At 45.2% G+C, this 16,561-nt stretch overlaps 1 protein-coding gene across 4 annotated transcripts in view; it reads left to right on the top strand.

The window, feature by feature from the left end:
* Positions 1 to 16,561, top strand: part of LOC137654535 (BTB/POZ domain-containing protein 18-like) — a 284,914-nt gene that overhangs the window by 213,210 nt on the left and 55,143 nt on the right. For all 4 annotated transcript variants that reach the window (XM_068388247.1, XM_068388249.1, XM_068388246.1 and 1 more), the window contains one exon: positions 9,236 to 9,595. In XM_068388247.1, the coding sequence (XP_068244348.1) occupies positions 9,236 to 9,595 (360 nt within the window). The remainder of the gene's footprint in view (positions 1 to 9,235; positions 9,596 to 16,561) is intronic.

The following is a 16,561-nucleotide window of genomic DNA, read 5'->3' as shown; positions in this document are numbered from 1 at the left end:
GTGACTGAACACAGAGAAAAGATCCGGGGGAAGAAGAATAATCTTCCGAGGGGAGCACCTATTTTGCGGATCCTCACTTTTTAGCTAGGAAATCATTGTCTGGAGAAAGGAGTTCTTCGGCTGTAGGAAGGAAATCTATGTTTTCCGGGTTCGTGAGAGAGCTGCTAGTTCTGATATTCCATCACCTGAGGCCAAAGCCGTTAGAAATAAAGTCTTCCTAAGAAGAGTGATAAGAGCCGGCTTCATTGTCCGTGTCCGCCGCAAGTTTTGAGGACACCGTTCATAGACCAGAGTCCTTTTGTGGCCAAACCGAAGGTCAAAGCCTAGCACATGTTTTTGGAATAGATGAGAAATAGGAATCAGCTAGGTTAATGTTAAACCCAACAAGGAAGATCTTCTTCAAAGCTTTCTTGATGGTGGTTAAAGTGCTAACTGTTAGGCCTTTGCCAAATAAGAACCTCAAGAAAGAGATGTCTATATTCAGAGACATACGAGTATGGTCTGAACTCTTAGGGAATCTGCTAGTTGTTAACGGCCGAATCATATTGGCGAATTGTCGAGTCCCTTTTGTCTGATTCGATGAAGAGATCGATTTCTGGCTCAATGTTCGCGTCTCTACGAGCTGCAACCTTGCTGTAGTCACAAAGTCAGAGTTTCGGCTACCCTTGAGCAATCTGACACAGTGAGTTTTGATTACTTGAGTCAGTTTGGGGAACGGAATCCGGAAGGGACGGAGTTTCAACTCGAGGAGGAGAGGAAACCAACTGTTCTTGGCCAGTGAGGTGGTACTAAAACCACTGCTCCCCGGAAGAAGCGTAGTTTGTGTAAAAGTCTCATTAGAAGATTCACTGGGGGAAATAGGTAAACCTTCTTCTAATGGTTCCTGAGTATCCACCGGAATGAAATTATGTCTAGAGACCATTCTGACACCAGTGGTTTCGTCCTGGCTAGTGAGTCTGCTCTCACATTCTGGACTCCCGCAAGGTGAGTTACTGACAGGATCCAGTTCTTTTCTGTTGGCCAGGCGAAGATAGTGACCAGGATCCGATTCAGGTTGGGTGACTTGGATCCTCCCCTGTTGACGCAGTGCACCACGTCTGTGCTGTCTGACACTACTCTGATGTGGCTCGACCTCGGAGGAGAGAGTCTCTTCAGGGTCAAGAACACTGCCATGACTTCGAGAACATTGATATGGGTCTGTTTCATGGCGGGTAACCAAGACCCCTGAAACATCTGATGTTCGGAGTAATCCCCCCATCCACTTAGAGGCGCGGCTGTATGGAATGTCTCTTGTGGAGGTGGGAATTGAAGAGGAACCGATTTGGAGAGGTTCTTCGGTTCGGACCATGGGCATAGTCTCATTTTCAAGACAGAGGGGATCTTCGAGACCTTGTCTCTTAAAGGTACTGTAGCTCTCTTTCTCCAAACTCGATTGATGTCTTTGAATTTTTGTTATTGAAGTGAATTGGAGAAGGCCAATGATACTTTCTAAGGTTCTTCTGGACATCCGTTTGTGTTTGAGAAAATTCTTGATCTTGGAAGCTATTCCTCTTACCTTTTTGGAAGGGAGAGACAACGTGTGCTTCGAAAGGTGCCACTGAATGTCTAACCATTCTAAGTGGCCTGATGGTTGCAGGCGAGACTTTTGGAGATTGACCCGAAATCACAGGTTGTCGAGAAATCGAAGTACTTCCTTCGTAGCTCTGTTGCCTTCTATGGCCGACCGGGCCCAAATGAGAAAACCATCCAGATAAGCCATGATCTGTATCTCTTGGTTCCTGAGTTGTTCTAACACTGTCTCTCCCAGTTTCGTGAATATCCTGGGATCAATGTTGAGGCTGAAGAGCCTGTCTTGAACGCAAAGGCTTTCCTGCCTAGGCGGAAACCCAGATAAGAAGAGAAGTTTCGAGCTATAGGCACATGATAACAGTCGTCGGTAAGATCGACAGAGGTGGTGACGGCCCCACGGGGAATTAAGGTCCGTACCTGAGAGATAGTCATCATCCGGAACTTTCCGCAGAGAATGTAAGAGTTTAGCTTTGACAAGTCCCGGTCCACTCTCAATGCCGACAAGCCTTTCTTCGGAATTGCGAACAGGCGGCCTTGGAACTTCGGTGATCGGTCCCGTTTGATTGCTTTCTTCTTGAGTAACTCTGTGGTGTACTCTTTCAGGATGGGAGTGGATTCCTGGGAGAGGGTCACTGGTGGAGGAGGAGGACCTTGTGGCCATTTCCACCTTAAACCTTTAGAGATTATGCTATGAGCCCACGGACTGAAGGTCCAATGGTCTTGAAAGTGGTAAAGTCTCTCCCCTACCTGGCCTACCTCGTTGTGAGGGAGTGAACTTAGGTCCTTTCCTTTCCCGAGCCCCCTTTTTCCTAGGTCCGCCTTGATGGCGGAACTGTCTTCTACTCCTGTATCTTCCTCTCTGGTGTCCACGAAAGGAACCTGAGGGTTCAGAGCTAGGGCTGAATGCAGGCGAGGGCATCCAAACGGGGTTGGGCTGTGTACCTGGGGAACCAGTGAGGTATCCCACCTGATGAGGGGGGATCCGGATGCATAGTCATCGAATCAGAGGAAGACTGTGATGCCGAGTGGGTAACTGACTATTGATGGCAGTGACCCCGGTTCATTTTGTAGAGGGCAACTCTCTGCTTCTTCTTGAAGAAAGCTTGCTTTTGGTCTTCGACCTTCTTTCTGGCAGTGAAGGCCCCGCCTTTCCTGCAATTTTGGGTTGCTCTCGTATCATCTTGTAGAACCTTGTTCACCTCCTCCTGAGGGAAGAGGGTTTTACCTCATCAGGAGGAAACTATCAGCCTGCTCGATTCCTGTCTGATAGAGGCCTCAGACAGAACGTATTTCCCACAACTAACCCGATCAGACCACCAAACATGTAGGTCGAATTGGAAGGGCAGAGTTTGGTTTTTCCTGAATATCCGAAACAAAGTCTCAGTGGGATAAATCGAGGCTAGGGTCTCCCCGAGGTGGGGTCCGGCTCTTTAAGAGCCGGTATGGCCGAACCTTCTTTGTCAGCTTGAATAGTAAGACCTGTCCATTTATCCATAATAGGCAAGGCAACAATGAGAGCAGCTGTAGATATGGCGTATTCCCCATTGTGTGGGGTGAGCTTGGAATTATCGTACCCCCCAGACCGACAACATCCTGGTCCAGACAGATCGGGCCTGCCCTTTAGGAAATACTGTAATACCGTTACCTTCGGTACCTTGTCTAACCTAACCAAGGCATGCTCTTCCAATCGAACGAATCCGTTGAATGGGAATTCTAGTCCCTGAGAGTAAATTCTAGGTCCTCCAGAGGGCGGACGTCTATGCCATCCAGCGTTATGGTACCATCTATATATGGGACATGTAAGGCAAATTTCTGTGTTGTTTTTATCGAAGGAGGTTACTTCGATACGCCTAGGACTGTAGGGGGAGTCATCCGAGTTCCTGAATGGATCCGACTCACCACCATATCTTTGAGCTCCGTCATAGCCCCTTGGCTTTCCCTAGAATGTGTTGCTTTTAGCAGTCACGGTTTTATGCAAGGTAACATGAACATCAGGATCCTTTAAGGGTCCTAGGTCGGTGACGCAGGTAATTGCAAAGCTGAAGGCTCCAAACTCATCACCACCTACCTGCCCTTCCATGGGGTCGATGTCCAACCCTAGAGAGGAAACTCCGAGGAGATAGGGACCTCTAGATGGAGCATTCCTTCCAAACCTTGATACCCAAGGGCGGAGAGCCTCGCTTGCAGGCCGGAGAGATTCATCATCATCCTGAAAGAAGTGAGGGGATTAGTGATGAAGGAGAAGACCGTTCTCCTCAATAAGCAATGCATACATTAATCCGGATCAAATTAAATCATCGCCAAAGGATACCAAAAGAAAACATATTAGAACCAACTTACATCATGGGTCCGGAGTAGCGAGGACAGCTCGTAGCAGAGCGTGCATGACTCCGGGAACCATACCATGTAGGCGGACCTTCTGTAAAAGAAAGGGGACATAAGTCTGAATGTTCCTTGAAACTCTGGTTAGTGATCCTATTCACTGGCTGGGATCAGCCGTATAACACTAACTAATAAAACTGCCTATATTTATGCATATATCTAATTATAACTATGTATAAATATGGATAAATATCCATACAACATCGTGTTCAAATAGAAATAAATTTCTACTCAGTACTTGGAACCGAACGCTAGCCCCTTCTAATGAAAAGCCAGGTCGAAACCAATCATGCCATGAGAGGCTATCTACTGTTCCTTGAGACTCTGGTCAGTGAACAGATGAATCAATAGAATACTAATATCCAGTAACCACGTAACATGTAACTATAAACCTCATCGGTAAAATAATGTTAACCCCGGTTCTGAACGTCTGAGTCAGGGGTGGCCAACAGTGGCGCATTTCATGATTACAAGTGTCGCACTATACCCCAAAGATAGTAAATTGAATGACTTTTCTTTAAAATTGCTAATTATGTTCATATATTTTCATTAGGACTTTCAAGAATAGCTAATGAATATTACCAACGCAAATTCAAAGTGTCATTAAAATAAGTACAGTTTACTTTTTATTCATGTTAAATCCTTTCCTTTACAGCTAAAACAAAAAATTGGCCACCCGTGGTCTGAGTGATCTCTGTTGCCACCGGAGATCCGGTGACAAAGGTCCTTCATAGTGAAAACGTGAACATCAGAGGAAAGCTAATATTAACCTCAATGCTGAACGCCTGTGCGATATCCGGTTAAGCTGGAGATTCGATGAAAAGGACCGTGATCCTATTCACTAATAACGAAACTGTGATTATTCATGAAAAAGGGTTCATACCCTAGTTCTGATTGTCTGATTGATCAAAATGTTAACTCCGGTTCTGATCGTCTGATTGATCTCTGTTTGTACCGGAGATCCAGTGACGAAGGTCCGTCATCGTGAAATCGTGACCCTCAGCGGTACGATAACATTCCTCAATACTGAATGTCTGTGTTATCTCCAGTGAAGCCGGAGATTCGATGAAAAAAGGGACCATGAAAATGTAATTGTGATCAATCATGACAAAGGTTCGTGTGCAAAAGGCCTCAGCCGGAGTCTGAGTGCCGGATTTGACCGTTGCACTCCAAATATCTGACTAGTTCACACCCAATGAGTATCCATTATAGCGGAGTATAACTCAAGGCGGAGCTAAGGGTGTCGGCATAAAGCGACCCCAACTAATGACTCATACACTAATGTAACCTATTAATAGTGCTAGCTATATTAACAGTAACCACATCAATAAAACGTGAATATCATTAAACGTAATATCATCAACTCGGAGAATAGGAGGAGGCAGGAATAACTCGTGATCGTAAAAAAAAAAAACGGAAAACGGGAAATCCACCTCTCTTACTCGAGCTTAATAAAGAAAACGAGAGAAGGAGTAACTCGTATCTGTAGAACAGAAAACAAGCACGCTATGCTCACGCTCTCAAGGTTACATAATAAACCAACATCACACAATAATATGATAAGAAAAATAAGAAAATTTATTGCTTTTTTCTTAGTAATTGTAATAACCAAGAACGAAGAATAACGACAACGTAACAAATAAACAAAGATATAGTCTAAAACGAGCACCTTCTTGAGGCGAGTACAAAACTATAACAAAGACTAAATCGCTATTCTTCGTAGGTCCAAATTGGACTTGCTAGCAAATAAATACCATAGTAAAAACTAATAATAAATAATGATAATAAAATTGGTCATAAAACGTAAGTGATATAACCTAGATGACAGAGCACCAGATGGGCAATATTAACTTGAAAATTTACCGAAGCAAACAAAACCCAAAATGGCTGCCGATACCGAGGCAGGCCAATCGCTTCCAAAACTAAAATCCACAATACTGGAAACAGAACAAATGCCCGGTACTGCAAAAAACTGTCAAAACAAACTATAGTACTTAACATTGGTAAAGGTGAAGTAGCAACGTCAGTCATGTTGAATTAACGACAAACACTTGCGAAAAAACACTGATCAAAACACTACCGTCTTAGCTGGCAAGTCCAAAACAGAAGGATGACCTGGAGAGCGTGAGTAGTAGGTGTCGGTGGGGTAGCCCAACTGTATTGTCTAGGGCTTGTCACGGCCCTCCCCTTTGATGAAGGGATGATCTAAATGGAAGACAGCCTGTGAACAGTGGTTTACACACGCCCTTGTTAATACACGACACCAACAAGGTGCTCGCGCGAGGGTTGTAACCTCTGCATTCCATGCTTTTATCTTTCTCTAGTATATTTGGAAGATTTATATTAGAAAAGTGTAAAGAAGGACCCTTTTCACCGGCCGTCACAGATCGACCCAGAAAAACAGTTTTATGTGATGCATATGCTTTCTTAATACACTTAATAAATAATTAAAATACGAGAATTGACCAAAGCTTAACTTACAAGTTGCCCAGGTAAAATACTACAGTATTTACATTGACTTTATAAAGCAATATCTGATAAGAGGCAGAAATCGTTTCATGTTGTTGATCTAGCACTTCATCTCACTGGAAGCAGTATCAGTTATGCTCACTGTTATGGTAAGAGATAGATACTGTACCTGAGCAACACATCTCAAAGATGTCGCGCACCAGTTCCACTTTTGAGCAATTTTCTGGGTTTACGCTTTAGCTATTGAAAATCGAGAGGAATAACGAAGATTTCAGTCTTTATATACATCCTCTATGGAAACAGTACACCATTTTTATGGGAATATTCGGCAAGACTAAAAAAAATTGCTTAACTGTAAACACCAAAGAATATGGCTGTCTTTGTTCTACTGCAGAGCAAACAGTCCTGTGCTCGGCATATACTTGAATCCCTACCGAGTGTAGGGTGCGATGTCAATTACTTGTTAAGAAAAACAGAAAAAATATAATAACATTTTGTTGAAGGGGCTCGACTCTTGAGGCTCTTTAAACAAAAAACAAGAAATTTAATAAAGTTTTTCACACAAACTCTTATTGTATTATAATGTGATCTTCTGAGGGTAAGACTCTAGTTGTTACTGTGTCAGTATGTCCAGAAACAGTACTTCATCTTTTGCTTGGGTGCAAGACTTAACTTATTCCCAGTTTCTCATGATCCCCAGATTGTGACAAAGGAGAGCAGTCTATCATGAATTTGAAGCAATTGTAAGTCATCGAGATACCTCAAGAGATGTATTACATTCAAGTGGGTTCAAACTAAGACCAAAGTCAACACTGGTGAACACATGGGAAGAAGTAGACAGTCTGAAGCTCAGGGCTTTGAACTGGTACACTACTTCCTCGAGTATATGAAGTGAAGGAGCTTTCTGTAGGACAGGTATTTGGAAATACATGTCCTTCAGCTCTATCAAAAGCATGAAGTCTTCCTCTCTAATGGTAGACCATAATGTACTTGCCTTATCCATGCTGCATGGAGTTTGATGAACAGTTTTGTGTAGCTGCACAAGGTTGATTACTGGTTTCTAGCCCCAGGTCGATATCTCTGTGAAGAGCAGACTATAAGAACCCCAGAGAATCGTCTCGAACAACATCAAATCCATTCTTCTCCATCGCTTTCAGCTTCTAGAGATTTTGGAGGGAAACTCTGGATTTTCTTTTGGAATGCAAGTGAGGGGAGGGGAGGTTGAAGATCTTTGAAGGGTATGTGGTATCCATCTTGAAGGACTCCTACAATCCACCGTTATGCTCCATGTCACTGTCACCTAGCTAAATGGCATGATAAGCATCCTGTCACTCACAATAACTGGAAAAGAGGCCTGACGATATCAACATCCCCTTTGTCCATTTTTATTTCTATCACCTTTGGCATTTGTGGCTTTACCTGGAAACAACTACATATCCTTGTAACTTTCATTTAATTTATCCAGGTTTTCCTGAACATGACAGCATGTAGATTGTATTCTAGAAAGAGAAAGCAAAAAATTGAATGCCAAAATTTGAGAGGCATTAAGAATGCGTGTGTACTGCTTGTGGTCTAAGTGAAAATTTATAGTCTCGTTGATTGACAGGCGAGCAGTACTTTCCCGTCACATGCTGATATTTATAACATCATTAAATTTTAGCAGTTGTTCCAGCATCGATGAAGTGATGGTCCTATTAAAGGACGATTGATTGTATTCTTGTTCATGTAGGAACAAATAAATTTGATTATTGAGATTCTGATTATTTCAGTGAATCTTACCTGGTGTCGATATTGCTGAATCCCACACTTTTACGTAGGTGGGCATGTGAGAGAAAGACTATATATACCTATCCTAAACTGGATCACTTACTGTGATCCTGAAATATGTGACCTTTTAATCTTAGTCAACCTTCCCTATTCCTTACTCATGGAATATTTTTAAAAATTTGTCGTATGGTATAAACTAAAGACATGACTTCCACATGAAATACTTATCATCTTATTCCTGTTGTTTCAAAACCATTGAAAATCTCTTTAACCTATGATCAGTACTAGGTTAGCTTATACTATCCCAAAGTCAAATTACAACACTTATCTTAGCTCATCACTTTGCATTACCATAGGACTTAATTTCCACCAATCTTTATAAGTGAACCAAAATTTCTTCAAGTACCGTTTGGCTAAAACTCAATTGGTGTGTCATTGAGCTGCTGTTAATAATTTTCCAGCAATCTTTATAAGCGGACCAAGATTTCTTCAAGTAGTGTTTGGCAAAAATGCATTTGGTACACCATTGAGCTGCTTTTAATAAATTTTCCAAAGATAGGTTTTTAAATTAAGCAAAGCAGCAACACCCCTTTTATCATGGACTCTTAACTTTAAAGCCCTGAATATACTTTGCATTTAGTTCTTCACGAGTTTTAGTCACTAACCCTTTAATCAGAAATGGCATAGCATTCTTGTATAAAGGGCATTAGTGTCAACAACAATTTAGTTACAAATATGTAGAGTAGGGTCAATATGAACTCTATATGGGTGTTAGGGTTATGAGTGTGATGCCTAAATTAGTCACATTGAACTTTACAACTTAAGAATCCACTCTTTGAACTAACCTTGTTTGTATGTAGGCAATTTTCTGTACCTGTACTCAACAGGGAAAAGTTATGGAACTCGGATTTACTGCACCTGTACTGAACAGGGAAGAGTTATGGAAATCCTTAATTTTTCAGTAAATTTTTGATTGAATGATATGCTGATGTCAAATAAGAGAGTTATATTAATTAGATAGATTACCAAATCTTATTTTATATTTCAGAAAAATTAAGAAAAAACAATAGTGATCAAATGAAGAAGAAGATGAAAAGAAAAATACAAATAAGTACCTCAGCTGAGGGAGCTCTTATAAAGAAAATAAAATTAGAACCTGAAGAGTCAATTGAGCTAAGGATAGGTGAGGACTTGACTGAAGATGAACCTCCAAGAAGCTCAACCCCACGGGAAAAAAAAGAAAAACACTCTATCTCAACTAGTGGCTGGCAACCAAAAAATTTTGATGTTACAACTGTTACAGTTAAGAAACAAAAGCGTTCTGCTGGTACATCAAGTTCCAAAGATAAGGATTTTTATGGCAACATTTCAGTTAAGAAGGACCCACAGGAAGAATCTAATGCTACAGGTCTGTATTTTTCTTTGCACCTACTTTGGTCAAATCTTTACTTTATTAGCTGATTCCTAAGTTTCTACAGCAGACAGAATACTTGATTGTTCCTATGCGGATACAAACCTCTCGTCCTTTAGATAGGAGTCTGTTCAGCGAAGCTGGAACAGCCGTTGAATCGTTAACAAGGTACGTAGGGTGAACCGCCCACATGCATGACCATATCATGTCACTTATCTTTGGCTGCAACGAGCATGAACATACTCATTGGTGCTCTCGAAGACTGATGTAGCTTTTCTAATTTTTACTAAATAGTGTTTGTTTGTGTTTGTGAGTGCTTTTGCTAGTAGCAGAACTGGATTAAAAGTAAGCATGCAATAAGGGAATTTTGTTCCTAAATGGATATAATCTCTTAGTCCCCACATGTTGTGCACCTTTGTGAAGGTTGGGACTGTACACAGTTCCCTTTTTGAAGAGTTTATTCATGCTCTCTTGACCAGGGGTATGATGAAATTTTCTTGGAGTGTAACTCAGCTTGCTGGATAATTTCCCCTTTTTTGCAAGAAAATTACCCAATGTGGCCCAGGTGTTTGCTTACAGTATCTCTTTGTATGTGATAGTGGTCATCGTCAGCTGGCCATGCCTTACACTGACATACCCCTAAGTCTGAACCCTGCGCAGTGCTAGTGTCAGTGTTATCCATTGGCAAAGGGAAGTAGGGGGATTTTGCTTTCGCTTCTCCTCTACTAACTTGTCTCCCTCCCCTTTTTCTTTATCATGTCCTTCCTAGGGAAGAAGATGACATCTCTCTCTCTCTCTCTCTCTCTCTCCCTCCCTCTCTCTCTCTCTCTCTCTCTCTCTCTCTCTCTCTCTCTCTCTCTCTCTCTCTCTCTCTCTCTCTCTCTCTCTCTCTCTCTCATGATCACAAGGGTGGTTGCATAGGAAGGCTTTTCCCTGTAGTTTTTTTGGGACCTATATAGCAGTCACTCTTCTCCTTGTGAGTCCAATGGGACAGTTACTGTTTGCACAATTCCTGGACAACACCAGCATTGTAGGCCAGGGAAAATTTGGGCGTTGCACTCATCTTTCCTGTTCTCTGTCATTACAAGGGAAGTTGGTTCCTTGCTCTTAGTGTGCCACTCCATAAGGTGCTTACCGCTGACAAGTATCCTTGGCGTTATTTAGCGATTGTGATCCTGGTGATAGGCCAATAAGGGACTGATCGTGTTAATCCTTGAGCAGATACATTACTGACATATCTTCTGGTACTTTAAGTTCAGTTAGCGATTATGATAATCTGTGTCTTTCCTTCCTGGGAGAAATGACACTCAGTGATGTTCCCTCACGTACTGGTAACTTTGAGGGAGAAAAAGCAGTGATCAGTCCCCCATGCACTTAGCAGTAACAAGACATTCTCACGCTCACTTGGTAATACAATCCTGGCTCTTCTCATGATCAGTCTCTTTATGGTTCGCGGGCCCAAGGAGACGTTCCCATGTGCTATCAGGAACATAATTGCCTGTCTCTTGGATTTCCCCCAGCAATTGGTCTGTGCTCTCTATTTAGCAAAGATATTCCCATGCACATGCTCACTGGGGAGTACAATCCTGACTCTCCTTGTGGCTCATGCGCCTTTAGAGATGTTCCCCCATGGATGCCAAGGGAAATTTTTACTGGCAGACTGATACAATGCTCGTATTCCATTTTGAATTTTTATGCTCGTATTTTTAGTTACTCATAAACTGGGGTATTATTGTATTCAGATCTGTGAAATATTTCAGATAATAATTTGATTATGCTATGATGTTCACAGCATTTTCTCAGGATTGCTGCACAGTGCAATGTTGTTGTTCCCATGCTTCCTCTCTTTCCTTCTTACCTGTTTTGCTGTACTGTATTATTATTATTTTCATCATTATTATTACTAGGTAAGCTACACCCCTAGTTAGAAAAGCAGTTTGCTATAAGCCCAAGGGCTCCAACAGGGAAAAATAGCCCAGTCAGGAAAGGAAATAAGAAAATAAATAAACTACTGTATATGAAAAGTAATGAACAATTAAGGTCAAATATTTTTAAAAATAGTAACAACATTATTATTTTTATTATTATTATTATTATTATTATTATTACCTCTGCAGTGAATTTGAAAGGTTATGTTTTACCCCCTGTTTGTGTGTTTGTTTGTGAACAGCTTCTTGGCCACATTTTTAATCTTAAAGTAATGAAACTTGCAGGGATTAACTGTTAGGTAAAAGCTGGAAATTATTAAATTTTGGAAGGTCAAGGTCACGTTCAAGCAAAATGTCCAATTCACGTAATCAGCGATAATTTTGGACATCGTTGTCACGAGACTTTAAACTTCGGTCATATTTGAGTGTATGAAAATCCATACCAAATAATACATGTTAAGGTCGAAGGTCAAGGTCGAGTCCAAGGTCAAGGATAAGGTCAAATTCCGGTTATCAACCATACGACCACAATTTTAATCGTAAAGTAATGAAACTTGCAATGATTCTAAACTTATGTAAAGAGCTGGAAATGATTAATTGGTTCTGGGAAAGGCACACTGGTTTTGAGAAATAATGTGCCGTAGCGGAGGTATGCAATCTCAGAGTGATTTTCTAATTATTATTATTACTTGCTATGCTACAACCCTAGTTGGAAAAGTAGCGTGGTATAAGCCCAAAGGCTCTAACAGGGAAAATAGCCCAGTGAGGAAAGGAAATGAGGAAATAAACTACAAGAGAAGTAATGAACAATTAAAATGAAATATTTTAGGAACAGTAACAACAATCATTCATATATAAACTATAAAACCTTAAAAAAAAACAAGAGAACTCTACCTCAAGACAGTGGAAGACCATGGTACAGAGGCTATGGCACTACCCAAGATTAGAGAACCATGGTTTGATTTTGGAGTGTTCCTCTCTTAGAAGAGCTGCATACCATAGCTAAAGGGTCTCTTCTACCCTTACCAAGAGGAAAGTAGCCACTGAACAATTACGTTACAGTAGTTAACCCTTTGAGCGAAGAAGAATTGTTTGGTAATCTCAGTGTCGTCAGGTGTACGACGACAGAGGAGATGTAAAAAATAGGCCAGGCTATTTGGTGAATGTGCAGGAAAAGGGAAAATGAGTTGTAACCATAGGGAAAGATCCAAGGTAGTATTGTCTAGCCAGTCAAAGGACCTATAACTCTCTAGTGGTAGTATCTCTTATCCTCATCATCATCTCATCCTACGCCTGTTGACACAAAGTGCTTCGGTTAGATTTTGTCAGTCTTCACTATCTTGAGCTTTGAAATCAATACTTCTCCATTCATTATTTCCTACTTTACGCTTCATAGTCTTCATCCATGTAGGCTTGGGTCTTCCAACTCTTTTAGTGCCTTGTGGAGCCCATTTGAAAGTTTTGTGAACTACTCTTTCTTGGTGACTGCAAAGAGCATGCCCAAACCATCTCCATCTACCCCTCACCATGACCTCATCCACATATGGCACTTGAGTAATCTCTCATTTAGTTTCATTCCTAATCCTGTCCTGCCTTTCAACTCCCAATATGTTTCTGAGAGCTTTGTTCTCAAATATACAAAATCTGTTGGATATTGTTTCATTGTCATACCACGACTCGTGTCCATACAGTTACACGAATCTAACTCACCTGATATATAGCCGGAGTTGTTCCGTAACCGAAATACAAACCACGCTATTTACATAGGGTTCCTGTCGGCGTAGCTGAAATGACGAGCCATTAAAGTTTTAACGAGGGTTTAACTACCCCCCGCGCCATAGCAAGGCAGCTCCCCCTCCTCCTCCGGGGGAGGATATTATTGATTTTGTAGACTACAACCAAACTGTGTCTAATGATGATCTTTTCCAGCTTTGGGCTTCCTTGGGGCTTAAGGGCTCGCCCTCCAAGGAAGCCATATTTGATCTGATCCAGTTGGGGGCAGCTGTCCAACAGTCGCCGGTAATACCAGAGGTAGATCTTTTGGCTATTGACGACGTTGTTGTGACAGAGGCGTCCGATGGGTCGGGTCAAACCCCTGCTGCTACTGTTGCTGTTGCTGCTGAAGGCCCAGGTTCCCCCTCTGAACATCCTTCGAGGGGGAAGTTGGGTCCAACGGTCTCTCCTGCGAGTGTTGCTCCCTCTCGGGGGAGTGCACTAACAGAGACTCCTCTTCGGAGGACCGACGATGCTGATACCCTGCCACGAGGTCGTCTTCGCCGTAAGGCTCGCCCTTCTCTTCGTCTCCGAGGCCTTCCTTCTCCTTACAAGGGAGTCAAGAGGCGCCTCCTCTTCGGGTCGTCATCCTCGTACTCCCCTGTGAAGGATTCTTTTCGTCGGGAGCAGACCGTAGCAGTAACTCCTCTGGACCTCTCTGCTGATCGTTCGTGATCTCCTGTGCCTGCCAGATCTCCCTTGCTTACGCAAGAACCAGTCCCTTCGGGGCAGAAGGACCTCTCTCATAATGTGGGGGAGGCCCTTCCGCGCCAAGTTTCACCTGTGAGACCTTCTGTAGCGCGCAAGCGCCAGCGCTCTCCTGATCGCCAGCGCTCTCCTGATCGCCAGCGCTCTCCTGATCGCCAGCGCTCTCCTGCTCGCCAGCGCGCTCATGCTTATCAGCGCCCTGCGCGCAAGCGCTCTACGGCAGATGAGTCGTCAGACTCTTCTTGCCAGCGCTCTCCTGACCGTCAGCACTCTCTTGATCGCCAGCGCTCTCCTGACCGTCGGCACTCTTTTGATCGCCAGCGCTCTCCTGATCGCCAACGCGCCCCTGTTCGCCAGCGCTCTCCTGCTCGTCAGCACTCTCCTGCTCGCCAGCTTTTACCTGCTCGCCAGCTTTCGCATCCTCGCCAGCTTTCGCCTCCTCGCCAGCTTTCGCCTCCTCGCCAGCTTTCGCCTGCCCGCCAGCGCTCACCTGCGCGCACGCGCACTTCAGCCCCTGCTGTGCGTCCTGCGTGTCGACAGTCTCCTGAGCGCCATCAACCTCCGGCGCATCAGCGCACTACGGCACGCCCAGTTCCTGATATGCGCCCAGCGCGCCAACGCTCGTCCACGCGCCCACGATCTTCGGATCTGGGCCCAGGCAAGGACATTGTTCCTTTGCCTCGTCAGCGTTCCCCTACGCCTCAACCACCGCCTGCGCTCCAGTCTCCAGCGCGCACTAAAGTCCATACGCGCCCGCGCGCCCACAAACCAGTTCCTGAGGCCGCCCACGAGACTTCACCGCCGAGACCTTCAGCCACGGCGTGCCATCCTACGCATCAGCGATCTCTTACGCGCCAGTATTCGCCTACTCGCTCGCGCGATCCTTCACCTGCGCGCGAGCGCTCACCAACGCGCCCACGCTTATGATCGCCCCCGGGCTCCGACTCGTCCACGCGCCAACTCACATGTACGCGGTTGGTCGCCCACGCGTTGCACGCGTCATCGATCGCTGACATGCCGTCACTCACCAACGCGACATCGCTCGGCAACGCGCTTGATCTCACCTAGGCCACATCGTTCGCCTACGCGCCATCATTCTCCGGATCGCCAGCGATCACCAAGGCACTCGCGCTCACCTGTGCATTCACGCACACCCTCGCCTGCGCGCCCATTCGCCAGTGCGCCCACGCGCCAAGTAGCCAGCGCGCCCACACGCACCCGCATCTCCACGCACGCGACCCAGCCCCCACGCCCGACCCAGCCCCCACGCCCGACCCAGCCCCCACGATTCTGCCGTCGCGCGAGCGCCAGCTCGACCCGGTGATCCTGCCACCGCGCAATCGCCAGCGCGACCCCCAGCGCAATTCCCGCCGGGTTTCGCAGCGCCCAGCCTTGCGAGGCACCAGGGCCGCACACTTCCAGATCATTCTCGCGATCGCCATCACGGAAGCGCCGAGCACGCGTCCAGGAGCAAGAAGACTCATCAGAGAGGTCCGGACAACATTCTTCTTCCCTTTCTTCTTTCCAGACAGGCCCTGTAGTATCCACTCCGAAGGATCAACCGATCCCCTTCCCTCCAGCGGGGATCGCTGACACTGCGTCAGTCAGCCCCCAGCCTTGGTTCAGTTCCCTGATAAAAGCGGTGGTGCAGGCTATGAAGCCAGCCCTCGCTGATCTGGGACTGAAACCAAAGGCTCCCTCGCCCCCACTGAAGAGAAGGAGAGGAGTGGATTTCGCGGTGACTTCTCCCTGGGTTAAGCTGGCTCCCAAGAGGTCCGTCGGGAAGGCCCCTTCCCCCTCGCAGACGTTTTCTCCTTCTCCTGTGGACGAACCTTTCCCGTCCTCGGGAGAATCCAGCGAGGTGAGACACTCTCCCACAGCACCAATGGGAGGAACCCCTCCTCAAGGAAGAGAAACGTCTCGCGTAGGAAGTACCTTCCAGACCACTTTGTTGGAGTCCTGTATCCCTCCCAGGAGGGAGCCCAGGGACTCCAAGACGTTACCCAAATCATCATCGAGGTTTCGTCCAGAGCCAGCCCTTCCCCGGGAGAACGTCCGCGTGTCCCCCCATGAAGAGCCTATGGGGACAGGAGACTTAGCTGCCAGTCCACAAGGAGGAGAGCAGCGAGAATCGGAGCACGCCTTTTGGCAGGTCCTTGGACTAATGAGGCGACTCAATAGTTTCAAGGATCCCAAGACCGCCCCTCGCGAAGGCAAGGATGCGGTCCTGGACCAGGTCTAGGTCTATGGCATTCAGAAGCCCCACAAGACCAGTGCAGCCCTGCCATGGTCCCAAGGGGTGAAGAGCGCCAGGGACAAGGTCGAGGGCCAGCTTTCCGAGCTTGCCTCCTCCAGCCGTTCTTCTGCCGGGAACAAGCTCCTCCCACCTCCTTGCGTACAGCAGAGGAGGTACTTCGAGATCATGGAGGAGCCTTGTTTAGCTCTTCCCCTCCACCACTCCATGGAACAGCTCACCAGGGGTCTCTCTGTAGAGAAACTCAACGCCCGGCAGGTGACTTTCACAGCGTCGGAGGTCCTGAGCCAGGAGAAGGTC

Source organism: Palaemon carinicauda, chromosome 15 (assembly GCF_036898095.1).
Source record: "Palaemon carinicauda isolate YSFRI2023 chromosome 15, ASM3689809v2, whole genome shotgun sequence".
Classification (NCBI taxonomy): domain Eukaryota; kingdom Metazoa; phylum Arthropoda; class Malacostraca; order Decapoda; family Palaemonidae; genus Palaemon; species Palaemon carinicauda.
This window is presented reverse-complemented; position numbering and strand designations above follow the sequence as displayed.